At 32.5% G+C, this 16,742-nt stretch overlaps 2 protein-coding genes and 1 long non-coding RNA gene across 4 annotated transcripts in view; 1 reads left to right on the top strand and 2 right to left on the bottom strand.

The window, feature by feature from the left end:
• Positions 1 to 9,152, top strand: part of LOC131846722 (troponin C-like) — a 32,347-nt gene extending 23,195 nt beyond the window's left edge. Inside the window, exons 6-7 of the mRNA XM_059196101.1 lie at positions 7,297 to 7,428; positions 8,985 to 9,152. Coding sequence (XP_059052084.1) covers positions 7,297 to 7,428; positions 8,985 to 9,013 — 161 coding nt within the window. The 3' untranslated portion in view covers positions 9,014 to 9,152. The remainder of the gene's footprint in view (positions 1 to 7,296; positions 7,429 to 8,984) is intronic.
• The window catches only part of LOC131846866 (calmodulin-A-like), a 102,011-nt gene that overhangs the window by 61,917 nt on the left and 23,352 nt on the right, over positions 1 to 16,742 (bottom strand). The gene's annotated exons all lie outside the window — the stretch shown is intronic.
• LOC131846870 (uncharacterized) lies at positions 4,986 to 6,268 on the bottom strand. The gene is made up of 4 exons (XR_009357692.1): positions 6,227 to 6,268; positions 5,643 to 5,769; positions 5,181 to 5,315; positions 4,986 to 4,999 (listed from the first exon to the last, which is right to left on the bottom strand). It is a non-coding gene; the product is annotated as an uncharacterized LOC131846870 (long non-coding RNA).

Genomic DNA, 16,742 nt, shown 5'->3' with positions numbered 1-16,742 from the left:
AAAGATTTTATTTATAACTATATGATTTATTTTTGTCGTACGTTTGATGGGCGTTAATAAGAGACATCTACAATTATACACGCACTACTAATTAGAATATATAACTGAATAAATTTATTCATAAATAAAACGGCTGACATAATGTACCATTTTCTCCCGTAAAACCTTATCCGGCTAACTCATATATAACATTTATACACGCATTTCAGGCATTCGTTGTAAACATGTATGTAATAACTGAGAAGAATTATTACAGTTTGCGATTTACTTTTTTATGTAAACGGAATGGGAAAGACGCAGACGGTCCACCTGATGGTAAGTGGTAACCATTGTATATACATACATGAACAGCTCTACGAACATTACATTATCATGTGACGGCCATAACCTTGTATCCAGTAATTTTACTACGTTATCTCACTTCAACAGAAATATACCTTACAGAGCAAGCTTTTCTGCGATATATATAGATCTTGCAAAAAAGCTTGCTTTGTTATCACTAGGATTATTAGATCCTGAAGCTCTTTTATCAGAGATAAACTGTAAAATGTTAAATGCGACGGTACTTCAATCTCACCATATCTGCCGCTTTGTAAGCTGTGAATCAATTGTAGAGTGCAGATTAGGCAGTGAAATTACAGATAAGAGACTTAACATCTTAGTCCTCCGAAACAGCAGCGCAGGAGTGGTGTTATAGTTGTCACATGATAATGTCCGTTGTGCTATGTATATAGATGACAGTCACTATTTACGACCAGATGTAGCTTGTTTACCACACCGATTACATCAAAAATATATAAACGCACAGACAAAACCTTCTACTCAATAATACCAAAGTCGCGAGCAAGAGCGTGATCATATTATACGAAACAATCTTATTTACTGTTTGCGAATACGAGTCTGTATGTCTACATGCGTGTTTTCAATAGAGAGGCAGTAAAACAATAACTCGAGCGGTAATTGTTTCCAATAAAAGCAATTCCATATATTGGACTTAAGCCAGTGCCCCTACTTTTGTTTACCAGAATGAAGGAGAGAATAATAAGTAGATACAATTGAAGGTTTTGTTCCTTAAACGACGTACTTAAATTTGGATACTACAATAATAATAATAATATACATCTTTAATAATAGGAATGTAAGAGAAAAACATATTACGCTGACCCTAAATAAATGGGATAAGGAAGAAGCAGATGACGATACGGCTTTAGTAATAATAATAATATATGGGACACCAAAGCAGTTTTTTTATTGGATAATGATGAAATGGCTGGCGGGGCTCCAGAGAAAATTGATTAGTATAATGATAGTATTAAGGCAGTTTGTTCATTCAGACTATTTCTCCAGGAATTTACCAGTATGGTTTCCAGGAGGAGAAATGTGATGCGTGATGAACTGAATATGGTACATTGCTAACAATAGAGAGTAGGCCACATTACTAACAATCTTCTCTCTCCCTGAAGGTGGAGGTGGGTTAGAGGCATTCTCACGTGTCAACGTTTTGGAAAACGCTTGTTATGTCCACATTTCGCAGAGAATTTAATTTGAATCCAATGTAAGGAACGGACCTACCACCGTCTCTCATATTAATTTATAATAACAATAATACCCCACAACAATTCAAGTAAATCTAGTCTCAATGTAAGCAGAGCTTGTGTTATAGATATATACTAGATAGCTAATATAAATACTTATCTCTTTTTTTTTTTAAATATATGCTTAATGTACATAGAAACCATCCAGAACGATAGAAATCGAAGAGGAATCGAACCCGCGATCATCGAAAGCGAAGCAGTATGCTAAACCACCGAGGTCGATTTTTTTTTCTATACAGCCTTTTAGATATATAAAGTTTAGCACTTTACAACACAAAGTTATTTCTTATATGCGAAATTACAACTTATGACCTTTAAGTTAAGATTGTAACTAGGTCCCGCTGCTCTCAATTTGGCTGAAACAATTTATTTGTTTGTTTACTAACGACTCGCCTTCGCACAGGTAGGTTCAAAGAATAATGACGTTTATAGGCAAATTTCTTATATCTACCGTTACAATATTACGAATATTGTATAGATCTCTATTGTTTTCATAAAATTGCCCATATTATGCTCTGTAGTGTAGCACATTTATGATATCTGGTTTTACAGTAATGTGCATATAAGTATGTATATATACCTATGTATTTGTATGTATAAGTAAATCAGACCATTTACTGATTTACTTACAAACTCCCAAACAGTATTGCCATTTTATGTAGGTATCATATTTCTTTATTGAATTAGTGAAATAAAAAATAGTCACATCAATTTCTAAAATCAGTTCAGAATTGTTTGAGATTAAAGATTATCTATTATAATCTAAACTTCAAATCTTTCATCTTTATAATATTATCTCAGTTTATATTGCATCTAAAGTGCAGAGGGAACATAATTTACAAAGTAATAAGGTGCAGACGGCGATTTCCTCGCATAAGCAATTTCTCCCAGACCTCCACTTGAGTTATTACGAACATGCAAATATTAGACTCTTCAAAAATAATAGTGAGTCGAATGAAACCACAGAGTATTGCCAGTATGGTCGGCCTCAATGGTCTAGTAGTTTGGCACACCACGTTACTTTCGATGGTCACAGGTTCGATTCCTGGTACTGGCACGGTACAAAACTTATGTTTTCAAGTGTATGATTGTTTGTATCAGTCTGGGTGTTTTCTATGTACATTGTGTATGTATTTACAAACAAAAATATCTCTGTAAAAATACCTATAGGTTATCATTTATATTTTAAAAAATATCTATTATATATTAAATAAAATCAAATAAATCTATATTTTTTCTTAAGTTTAAAAGCGTCTCTATCTGTCTGTTATTTTTTCATGAAAATATCACTTCACATTTTGATCGAGGATTGTATAACGAATACAATCCTTCGTCCTTACAATATAACAAATAGGTTTCTATTTAAAAAAATACAAACAATGTCGCGGGTAGTATGTAGTTAATTTGTATACGAAGACATTAAAATCATTAACGACACTAATAACACATGTCCACGCATTAGTCTCGGATCAATACTTCCGTTGGCATAGCTTGTCTTTCCACTTTGTTGCCCAAACAGTAGTCAAATAACTTAAACACTGTCGCCTTACTGATTTAATTTGGGACTTGGCGTTAAGATCTATATATCTATCTGATATATTAACCTACTATATTAGGCGGGGAGGGGTTTGTTACTAATGGAATCTAGTTAGGGTTAGCGATGTACATTTTTTTTAATGGTTGACGATGGCATCATGGAAGGGGAAAGGGAATTGTTAGTAATGTGTAAATTGATGGTCTTATTGCTAGCAATGTACCATGTCAGGTTGACCTTCACGTGGTTCCCCTGGAAACCATTGTGATAAATTCTTGGTGAATTTGTCACGATGGGCTAACTGACCTGGGGGCGTATTATGAACTCTTTAAAATCCAGTCAGTTTCCAGGCAGTTCAGTTTACGGCCTTAAACTGAATTGTTCTTTTTCGTATTATGAGGGTCCAAATTCAAACCGTATTCTGCCTGAATAGTTTGTCTCTGGCTGGTTAGTGGATTTTCTCGCGCTGCGTTCGGATACGCATACATTCGTTGCAACGTTAAGTCGAGTTTTTGTATGTCACTTTTTGGACAAAATATTAATTAAATAAATGTAAATTAAATATAGAAAACAGTAATTAAGATACAACGGTAGAATTTGTGTAATATACAAAAATATTCTAGACAGTTTTATGGTCTTTTTTAATAATTCGGATTTATTTGTAAAAAATATTTTCATTGTAATATCCAAACGAACTTTGTGCATCTACTTAAAATTCCGCGCAAAGTACTTAATTCCGATTTTAATGTACAACTTGAAACTTAGCCTTTCCATAACTTTATACGCAAGTTAAATTTAATAATTCAATTATTGTGAAAAATATACCTAATGTAACGTAAGTATTCCTAACATTTTCTTAGTAATGTTTTTTTAAAATGATGCAAATATTTAACTCTTTATATTTGTATATTTATCTAACTAAATTGTAGATCACGGACTGAAACCTCTCGCCAACGTCGTGTATCGTACTGGTAATTTGAAATTATATGGGATTTTTAAAATCCCATAGGGAAATGGCAAGTGGCTTTAATAAGTCCGCCCAAGAATACCATACCAATCGCTTGTGTGAGGACGTCGCTCAACAATTAAACTCCTTAGGAAAAGGGGGTTTTAAAGACTGGAAAGGAATGTCAAGTTTAAGTGTTATAAGGTAACCATCTGAATTTTAATTTATTTCATTTAATAGGAATCTCAGTAAAATCTGAAATACATGTATCTATGCAAATAAATTGAAGTATCTGTTTGTTATTTTGAAGTTCACCATACAACAGCTTTTCAGTAAATGCATACATATAGAAGGTAAGATAAATGACATTAAAAAAAAAATAGTTGTCTGTCCGTTTGTTTGTTCTTACTAATCTTTGAAACAGCTGGACCAAATTTGAGGGATACTTTCACTGTCATATGTAATGAGTTGTGTAAAGGAGTAACTTAAGTTGCTTTTATTTGAGATATTTTATTTATTTTAACAAAAATTAGGTATGCCATATGGACAAAGTCATAGGTAATAACTAGTATATAATACAATTATCATATCCCTTTAATTATAACTACCAATAAAAGACATAAATAATGTACCTATATCATTTATTATAAAAACAAATAATTAAAACATTGACCTATTAACAATATTATTATTTATAAATGTTTCAATTTCTTAGTTCCACAACTAAACAACATGGGTTTGTCTAGCAGCTAGACCTTCATTTAGTTCTCTATAAGAGCTCAAAGTACATGTAGGCATCTAAATCTAGAAGCCCAATTGTGCTCTCAATGATATTCCATGTTCTTACAGTGTAATATGCTTCTTGTGGTCCTGATATAACATTTGAGATGGGACTATACTTCTCCAAAGAATATCCTGGATCTCCTAAAAAAAAACAACATATTATATACTATAATATTAATATTTATTTACAAAAAGTATTATTTCATTAAAAACACAGCACAATAACTGTTGGTGCTGATAAATAACTATGTTTCTAAATTACTGAAGTTTAGAGCTTAGATGTAATGATGTTTGAAGTTTCATAATAAAATTTTGTGGTTACCAAGTAATCATAAGGATTTATTCCAGCTTAAGTCCTCTAGATGTTGCTTAATGCCTCTGGTTTGCCCAAATGTCATGAGTAGCTCCAGTTCCAGTTGGCATCCACACTTATAATCTCCATGTCAGCATTACTAACCTAAATTTTTTTTCCAGATTAATTACATAGATGAAGATTATTTGAAACATAAGAGAATAATTAATGGATAAATATTATTTGAAACATATGAGATTAATTACATGGATACAGATTATTTGAAACATATGTCTAAGTGTTATGGTCATTTTATATTTAAGTAAACAATTTATTGTTAGTAGGTATATAAGTAGCTTTAGAGATGTATAATTATTAACATATTTTGTATGTCTAAAATCTTGTTTATTGTTAATTTATATAATTATATTAAAAAAGATATTAAAAGTGCTTATATTATTAAACATGTCTTTTAATTTATATTTCACTTACCAATTATATATTTAATGAATGGTATTGTTTTCTACAGTAATATCTCTTCTTAATTTACAATGGGGTGGCATGTGTACAGTCAAATACAGCCCAATACACCCAGCATTCCAAATTCCAATTATAAAACCTAAAATATAATTAATTTAATTTAATTAATTGTCCTCGGAGGAAAGTGCCGGAGAGACTGCACATCGTCAGACTGTTGCATACTTGTATAGTTGCTTTCTAGGCTTTACTTGTGTGCATACATTTTAACATATATATTATCACTATATCATATGGTATGGTACATGGCACTCATAGATGTATTTGCAACAATAACAGTTGCTAATTGTATAGAAATAGATACCTTTGATGTTTATTATCTATCCTTTACTCAGATGTCCTTGGAATTTTATATATGTATTTACTTTTGGATGTTGGGTAAATGCAATAAATCGGTTATTTGCCATTGGCTGTGCTAGCGAATAAAGAGCAATATCACTAGTAGGCCGTTGATACGAGCCTGCAGCATAAATAATAATGCTACTAAAACCTGACATAGTCAGCTAGTGATTTAGTGAAATAATTACAATACAATATACCTTAGTTTCCACTGGTAGGTCTGTAAATTTCGATGATACCGGTATATGAGTTCGCACGCATATTACGCACCAAATCTTTATTTAGATTATAATGTTTTCTAAATTGTTCATTGTCTATATCAATTGGATTGGATTGGTCGCGTAATCGCCGTCTTTTCACTTTCCTTACTTCTTTTTCGTAGGGTGCACACATTTCCAAAAACTCCAATACTTCGAGTTCATCACACATAATTAAAATTAAAACGAAACAAAAACAATCGAAATAACTGCACAAACATGTTATAAACATAATAAAAACTGACATAGAAATAGAAATAATAACCAAATTACAATAATGAAGCTATAAATTAGAAAACAATTCTATAAAAGCTAATATGAAGCCACCGTAAACTAAATTGTTTTTAAACGGGCTTTTTGACAGTTGAGTCCGCTTAGATCTGTCAAATGAAACGCTCATAATACGAAATAGCCGGTCAGTTTTCGGGCAGAAGACGTTCAGCTGTCACGTGACCGCTGACTGGCTGGCTAATAGCGTTCGTAATACGAAATCGCCAGGCAGTTCAGTTTAAGCCGTAAACTGAATGGGAATAAGAGTTCATAATACGCCCGCTGACTTCATGCTCATCTTATCATCTTCCACTTGTGCCTCGCCAGAGTAAACCGTTAGCATAGGCGGGTGCACCATTCCATTATCGTCCATAAAAAAAAATAAGGCATGACAACATCATCAGAAGGAACCGCGTAATAGACCTTCATTACTGACCTTTATATATAGTCAGTTCAGAGTGAAACTAACAAACTAAGAAGAACTGACAAGAAACTCAGGTATTATTCTTTTCAAATGAGCTAGTATATGATTACAAAAATACAGATTCCGCCAGAATATACTATTGCATTTTTCTCAAATGGAAAGTAATCTATTTAGTTCGTAACAATTGCTGTTACGAACAGACTAGACTCCACAAGCAGCAAAAGTACTCGTGAACGGGTTTCACGAGTATGACGGATGAGCTAGCCTTTATTCAATCAATCATCAATATAACCTGCATAATTTTTCGTTGATCTTTCAGGCAACGGGTACATCCCCACATCGAGTCTACGCGAGATATTAGCAGCGTTAGATGACCAACTCACGCCTGATCAGCTGAACGAAATGATAGCTGAGATTGATACTGATGACTCTGGAACAGTCGACTTTGATGGTAAAAATTCATCCTATTATATCTTAATTTTTTTGTGCTCAGTATTTAAATGCAATCTCATCATTCAAACTGAATATGCATACATTTGAACTGAAAGAGGCAGATGTCGGGCACAAAGTACGATGCGGGAATCAAATGCGTGACCTTTATAAAAGAAGGCATCGACTTATTATCTTACCTATGTATTTTATCCATCATTTATCAGAACATACACTTACACCGTATATTTATATATACCATGAGTACCAATAGAGCACGATCACGTTGGTAACAATACACAATTATAAATTTTAAATTAATGAGTAAAAGGTTCCACTGAAAACCAACATTTGGCATTACAACCTACACACAAAGCTGAGTGGAAACCAATTCGCTCGATGTTGTATATTTTAAATGTTCGTAATATTATGCACGTTATTTACTTGTTATATATTTGATATGAAAGTTTTGTATCAGCCAAATTAATTTCTTTTCTTTTCTTCTTTACTAAGTATATGAAGAAAATGGGTTTAATATAAGAAAATGTAATATTAAAGAGATATTAACTTCACCTGTTTGCTGAAATTTAACTCCTAGAACTATTGAAGAGAAAGCTTTTATGAGAGTTTAAACTTCCCGTTGTAGAGTTGAGAGGAAAATCAATACACAAACAAGTTTTGAAACGATATTGAGATTTGACATTTATATTAATATTTTTACGAGTATAAAACTTGGAAGAAAATTTTTCATGTAATTGGACTTGAGAAACAAGCTGACTACCCATCTGATTGTAATCGGTTATTGTCACACATATACATGAATAGCAATACTAATATTACATTATCAAGTGAAAACAGTGATACCACTTATTCGTTGCCATTCCAGAGGACGGAAGGAAGATATCATGTCTCTTATCCTGTAATTTCACTGCCTAATCTGCACTTTACCAGTGGAACACAGATTACAAAGCAAGCTGCTTGGCGGTTAAAATAGGTGAGACTGTAAAAAGTCACATGCTTGGGATATGACTTTTTAGAGTCTACTTCTGATGAATGAGCTTCAGGGTCTAGTGGTTCTAGTGGTTCAGTATATCAACTTTAGACTTTTTAGTTAACATTTACAGAGGTAAAGTTTCTGTAATGAATTTTTTTTTATGTAATAAGAAATACTAGCCCACCTGATAGCAAGTGATAAACGTCATACATTAACAGCACCGCAGACATCACGTTATTATGTGATGCCATTGGTAACCTTATGATTTGCCATTCCGGAAGAGTAACGTATGCCACCTTACCCTGAAATTTAACTGCCATAACGTGATACCACTCCTGAACTTTGTCAATAAAATTTGCAAATAACGTCCTGGCAAGAAGAACACGAGTAGAAAACTTAATTAATCTTATACATAACTGTAGGCTAGTCAAAGCCACATTCAATTATACTATTTTCAGAAATATATAATAGAAGTTCTGATTACCTCATCAAGGCTTAAATGTCGTAAGAATAACATCAAATTTACTTTGCTATTTAAAAGTTAATATTAACATCTGTTAAATAAATGATCTTTCTGTTTACAGAGTTCATGGAAATGATGACGGGTGATTAGACGGCCGACCGCTGGAATGATAAACGACCCTTTGAAACTCTAGTCCTTATAATAAACAGCTACTTATTGTAAGAAAATTTTACTCATTTTTCAGACTTTAAAACATCCAGTTTACGATATCTCTGATTACCATCTAAGGGGCAGGAATGAGTTTTAAATAGGAACTAATGATCACATTTCTAGCAATATATCTTATATTATCTAGGTTGATTTCTATGTTGTTGTTGAAACCGTGACAATTTATTATTAACTATTACGATTTTGCATGTACACCCATAGATTATACATATAAACCTTCCTCTTGAATCACTCTATCTATTGTTAAAAAGTACATTAAAATCCGTTGAATAGTTTAAAAAATCTAAGCAAACAGACAGTCTTGCGACTTCGTTTTATACTATATGGATAAACATGGGCTAATTGACCTTATCTCGTCCCATCATCTTCCATTGATGCCCTGGTAGCGTATATTAGTACAGGCACCATTCAATATTCATTTATTAATTTAAAATAAACTGTAAGACCGTACTACTGACGCTGTCTCTTTGAAAATCATCGTGATCTATTCTCATGCCTTCTTTAAATCAATTAGCTTGTCAGTTTTTTATTTATTTTTCTATTCAATATTCAATCATTAATTTTAAAAAACCTGATAAAATAGCATTACTGATGCTGTCTCTTTTAAAATCATCGTGGTCAATTCTCATATAGGTTGCCACTACTAATCATTATTATATTTTATAATTAAAAAGTACATATAACCCATATGTATTTTTTATTATAAAAAAATGTAGGACAAAATGTTAGGGGTGGACAACCCTAATCTCTTAGGAGTATGAAAAATAAATACTAGCCGATTCTTGGACCTACTGAACACGCATATAAAATTTCGTAAAGAGATTTTTACGAAAGATTTTTATGGTATATCAGTATTTTTTTATTTTCTTATTCAATATTCATTAACAAATTTAATAAATCTGATAAAGTTATATTACTTACTGTTCACTTTAACGTCATCATGATAAATTGCCACTTTTTAGGTTTTTTTTTCGGACTACTCTAATGCTGTTGGTCGCAGCTGGCCTTTACAGCTTCACCGGACGTTAGGGGGCGAGCGCAGATGGCACTCCAAGCCCGCGGAAGGACTTATGGAGCGGCTGAAGGCCAACTACTGCCTGACGGATACGACTTTAGTCTGAGGGCACCACTAGGGTTTCGAACCTCGGCTCAGGCCGTCGTAATATCGATCCCCGTTTGAATTGGACGGGGGATCGATCGGAGGGGAATTTTTTAGGTGTCCACCTGATAAGTGGCATAGTGGATAAAGTGTCAGTTTATTTGCTATTTTGATTTTATGAAAGAACTGTATCGCATAGCTTATACGTAATTCAGTTATTTTTTATTTTCTTATTAAATATTAACTCATTAATTAAAAAAAAACGCTGATATCATTATATTAAACGTACTAACTTATTATATATTATATATAGTCAATTTTTAGTTTTACTTTTTTAGTAGTAGTTTAGAACTTAAGTGCGATCATCGTCGATGATATTTTATTGTATTAATTTACTAATAAAGGCTACAACAGAATAGCAGTGAGGGTGGACTCACTGCCCCCTGAGTTAGAGACCGTTTTGTCTGGTTCATTACTTTTAAATCTTATTACTATATGTATAAGCAGCAATTGTATTAGTTTTTATTCCTACAAATGAAGATGATTATTATTATTATTTTATATAGGTCTTTCAGTTTATTTGATATTATGATTACACAAAAGGGAAAAGAAACGAAGCTCTGAACTGCGCATAAGCTCTTAATTATCACAAAACGTTCTCGCATTACGGCCGCGCCTCACAAACGAATGCAAAGTAGCTACTTTAGTAGATTTCTGTGCAGGAAGCACGTGTGTACATACAAGGCGAGGTTTAGGTACACACGAATAGCGGAACATACATACATAATAATATTAATTTCATTATTAAATGTCTTAAAATAATAATAGTAATCCAGGACATTACGATATCTAGTCCCAAACTAAGTAGAGTTTCTGTTAATTTATTTAGTACCTAAATACTTTCAGGTACTAAATAAATTAACACGAATACATACATAACTACATTTTTTATAAATATTTATGATTATATATAGGTAACATAATATAGTGCTCGCAGTGGGCTGGTGGTTTAGCCCAGCGCTTTACTTCCGATGGTCGTGGAATCGATACCTCGCACTATGATTATTTGTCTGGATGTTTTTTATGTAAGTATATTATACGTATGTATATTTACAAAAAATGTATCTAACTGTATGTATCAGTGGTCTAGTACCTATAAGCTCTGCTCAGCTTGGGACTATTTTTGTTTATTTAATTACGTTTTTCTGTTAAATAAGCAATTTCATTGTAATCAAGTATTCGGTAACTTCTCCTATTACACCACAAAAGCTACAAATCTGGCCTTTGCTATCCGCTTATCTATGTCCATGTGGTAGCAACTTAACTCTCTGCATACAGTACAATACCTGAGGCTCATGGTTTCACGAAAATGAATCTCACAGAGAGTTTTAAAGACGAACAAAGAATGTTCTCACTTTGATCTGATCTTAGAATGCGCGCGAAAAAGGTTTTTATACTGTTTAGTAGTACTCTTGCATTGAATAGACATCTGGACCAATCTGTGTATATTCATCTGAGGTCGTTTAAAGGGATTAGATAAAGAGATTTAAGTGCCATTAGTTTGGGGCTGAATTATTAGTTCGAAATTTTTAACACTGCTCGCTGTTCTTATTTGATTTGTGAGATTCACCTCCCCTATTATGACATCATATTTTTTTAATACGAACTATTATCGTTAATTTTTGAAATTTCGTGTTTCTATAAAAATCCTAAACTTATCTAAAGATCATGCAATAAAAAAATTACGAACAAATATACGGATTAGCTAAAAATGGCAATGTGTTTAATTTATATGCAATCGAAGTGGCAGAATGTTTACCAGAGAATTCTCTTTACAATCTTATAAAAGAATTTGGCCTGTCTAGAGCTGCAGTAAGTTCTAAATTAGAATGTGTATGTAAAACTGCACTAGCAGGCTACCACAAGATTTGGTTAGGCAAGGAGAGAAACACGAGCGGTGAAGGTGAGTGTTGATGTATTGATTAAATCTACACCCGGGTCACAAGTCCCGGGAACTGTTCGGAGTTTCCCTGGAATGCTAAGAAGTTCATCTCATATATTAAATTTTTAAATGTGACATTACAAAATTTAAGACCTTAGTAAAAAAAAAAAAATATTAATTGTTCCTTCTATCTTTATACACAAGCTCGTGGTACAATTACGTTTTCACGTTAATACCTGATCTATAATCGATCTCGTTAATCTATAATACATAAATATAATGAATAACTAGTGTTTCTACACGCAAGTCTCGAAAACGGTTGTTCTAATTTTAAACAGTTTTCGAAGATATAGGTAAGATACAGGAAGATATATATGTTATGAAGAAGAACAATAGTCCAAGATGTAATTTCCCGGTTCTTTTTTCATATAAACTGTTTCAGGATGTTTGTTTGTTTGAAAATTATGAATTTCAACTGATCATAGAAGAATGGGGTTGAATGGGTTAGAACAGGATATAATGGTAGATAGTAGTAATGGATGAGAAATTACACAAAAGGACTAAAAGACAGGACTATTACAAGGTCCACTAGAATCCCGAGGAAAAGACAAACTGACATACGAGTAGGTCACCCGTCAGCCCATGGTACCCGCTATGCGTTGATACGTTGTTGCTCAGGACTAAGAAACTATGTCACAATATCATATAAATACTAAATAATAAAATAAAAAGTCCGAAAAAGTTCTTATATTGAGTTTATACAACTTGAAAAAAAGCAAAGAGCTCTCCAACAAATGGAACGGAATGAAAATAAGGATTTGGAACTTCGCAAAAAGTTACACGCGTTGTAGACTTGCGACTGAAATACGATAAAATTAAAAATAAATATCTAAATAAGAGATAATAATAAGTTTTAAAATATACAATTTCCAATAATAGATAATTCTAATAAAGAATAATAATAGGTGTTAGAGATATGTCATCTCTTTTTTTATGTAATTGGAATGGCACACAAGCGGCCCCGCCTGATGGTAAGTGGAAAGCCTCATACCTGAACATCCCGGATATCACGTTGTCACGTGACGCTATTAGTAACCTTATGATTTGCCTTTCCGGAAGAGTAAGACATTAGACACCTTACCATACAATTTCAATAACGTGATACCACTCATGCATTACCATTCCGCATAAAAAAGATGTTATGGTTCCACAATCAATAATTTTACTGAGTACTAATTAACCTTGAAATGAAAGACAGCTTATTATAGTCTTCCTCTGGTGGTGTTTGATTTTTTTTAATGAACACTTATAGCACAGATTAAATAATATTACATACCTGTAATAATATATAATATAACAGGTTAAAATTAATAGAAAAATCTTTCTACGTCGCGTGTGCGTCGCTGCTTTGCGACTTTGCTATCAATTGTTGATTTTGTCTCCCGTCTGCATCGACATCCTCATCCACGTGTTTATTAGGAACCCGAATAGAAATAGGTTTTTGGGTCACGGGACTTTCTTCCATATTTTCGTGACAACAGAATAAATGGAAATTAAACTCCTATTACAAAGACATTGAAATATTAGGAGCCGCAAAATCTGTGAAATACGAATGTAACAATACAATGTATGAATATGACAATATGAAAGAAATAACAATAATCTCTATATACTAAGATATATACAGATTATTACATCTATATGACTTACGGCCTCGGCGGTCTAGCGACCTTAATTCCGATTGTCGCGGGTTCGATTCCTCGTACGGCGCAAGCATTTGTATTCATGAGTATGATTCTTTGTATTAGTATGAGTGTTTTTATGTATAATATGAATGTAATGTATTTACGAAAAAAATCTATGTATTTATCAGTTATCTAGTACTCATAACACAAGCTTTAGGTAGCTTAACTTGGGACTAGATGGCGCTGTATGAATTGTCCTGAGATTATTATTATAGTTTATTATTAATAATCTACTATACTACAATCGTCTACGATAACTATTTACGTATAATACCTACATATAATACCTCTATGACTTTATAATTTTCTGATAGTTAATAAATTACCTATCAGAAAATACAAGTCAAAGAAATATGTGAGGAAAGTCAGGAAGGTATATTATATATCAGGTAGAGTACCTGTTTTTTGTGTACAACTGAAATCGAATTCGACCTGATAGTTTTGATAATTTTATTTGAATAAAGATCATTCCTATCTCTTCCACTTCTATAAAACATACAATTTATCCTTCTTTCTTTCGTTTTAATGACAACTAAATGTACTTTCCCCAGAGAGTAGCGCTGGACTTTTCCACATTTTGTCGCATTTTTTAATCTTCCTTTATGCACAATTTATCCTGAATTGATCCTATTAAAGAATTTGATAGTTATTGCGTGTGGTTTCGCTCTAATATCATTCGGATTGCATCAACCGTTCAGTGGTCTAATGATTTTGCCGAAGCGGCCTACATCAGTTGCCAGTTAAATGTAATGGGAACATTTGGTTTTATGTTGTTCAACCTCGAAATGATACAGTGATCGACAGGAGGTACTTTTACCTTTTATGTACTATAATATTGATAATGGCAGACGCATTTTTAGTATGTTTTCTTTTAGTCTGTAAATCGACCAAAATAAAGAAATTTCAAATGAATTTAAAATACTTATATCCGACTATTATCTATCTATACGAACCGACTTCAAAAGATTGGGACTTTAAATCGGTTTAATTTGAATATAAATTGAACCATACATTTTATTACAACAAAAATGTAAAAAAGTATGTCAATTTATATTTCTGTGGTCATGATAATGCTGATAATATACCATATTAATCTGAGAGACTACGTTACACTCGTCTCCTGTTATATTGTATTAAAATGCTGATCGAAACTGATAAATGCTATATTTGTTAGTTTACAATGCCTCTGACTACTCCGTCTGAGATATAAACCGCTGTAGTGTATATTCATTTAAACATTTATAGCTCATATATAGTAATAGCTACTCGCCCTGGTTTCACACATGTATTATACACATAAACCTTCCTCTTAAATCACTCTATCTATTAAAAAAACCGCTTCAAAATCCATTGCGTAGTTTTAAAGATTTAAGCATACATAGGGACGGACAGACATCGACAGCGACGTTGTTTTATACTATGTAATGATGATAAGACTCAACTCTTCATATCTATTATATTTTGTTTACAAATACATAGTTTAATTATATCTCTTTCCCGTCATATCTATATCCTACTTATTAAAATATTTAATAATAGCAATTCTTTCCTAACTTGTAGATGACAGAATAAAACTTCCATTTTATGGTACGCAGAGTTCTCTTACCTTTCTTCTGTTCTGAAATTTTAGGCACCTAATCATATGTGCTCAAAAAATAGGTATATTAAAAATATTACCACCCTAAAGTATATTTAACTATATATAAATAAAGGCAACCATGACTCGTAATAAGCTAAAGTTTTTAAAAATTCGCTCCATAGCTGAGTATGGCAACCCATCAGAAACGCTTCCGGATGTGACCACCAACCTCGCCTCATTTGAGAATCCTTGACCCATTTAAAAATACCTGAACAAATTCCGGATTATTCTAAGGGTCACTGCAAGTAAAATTTGGGCAAACGAGGACACCGCAACGACGTACCAAATACCTGATAATTTCACAACCCTGTAAACTGTCAACCGAGTTATATATTTTTTTTATAGCATAGGGAGCAAATGCACAGCTGCTAATGGTAAGTGATTATCGCCCATAAGCACCTTTATTTTATTTTATAGTAGCTGCACCCGCGACTTCGTTCGCGTGGAATTTAACTTTATTTTTCTGAAATAAAAGTAGCCTAAGTTACTTCTTATTACATTAGTTACCTGCCAAAAAAAGTCCCGTCAAAATCGGTCCAGCCCTTTCAGAGATTAGCCGGAACAAACAGACTGACAGACAAAAATTGTAAAAAATGGTATTTTGGTGTATGTACCGTATTTATATATGAATATAATATATATAATGCACATGAGTGCATGTAGTAAAAAATGGTTATTTCAATATTACAAACAGACATTCCAATTTTATTTATATGTATAGATAATTGAAATGGCAAATAATCTGACGGCTCACATGATGGTAAATGGTAATCGTCGCCTATAGGATATGCTATAAAATAGCTAATTTATTTCCTACTATTTGTAGATAATCCACAAAAGAATGTTTGTGATAACGGAAGACATATTTGGGACGTAATAACTCCTATTAATATAGTTTACTAGCCGACCTGCACAACTTCGTTTCCATCACACGTACTTTAAATTTATCATTATATTTCGCTCAATTTACGTAATATATTTTTAAATTATCGCCTATGTATTATTATGATGTAACAGCTACATTATGTAAAGTTTTATCAATATCCGTTTCGTAGTTTTTTTTGAAATAGTATAACATTCATCCATCTATCCATCCATACTCAATACTTTCGCCTTTATAACGTTAATAAGATATAAATGTTATATTTTTAAATTATACCTTGTTACATATAAGATTTAAACTGTCACTACAATGTATATTTTCATTATTAAAACCTATTTATTAA

This window comes from Achroia grisella, unplaced genomic scaffold, assembly GCF_030625045.1.
Source record: "Achroia grisella isolate CSIRO2021 unplaced genomic scaffold, CSIRO_AGI_Agris_v1 utg512, whole genome shotgun sequence".
Lineage (NCBI taxonomy): Eukaryota > Metazoa > Arthropoda > Insecta > Lepidoptera > Pyralidae > Achroia > Achroia grisella.
Note: the sequence above shows the minus strand (reverse complement) of the source record. Positions and strands in the feature narration are given on the sequence as shown.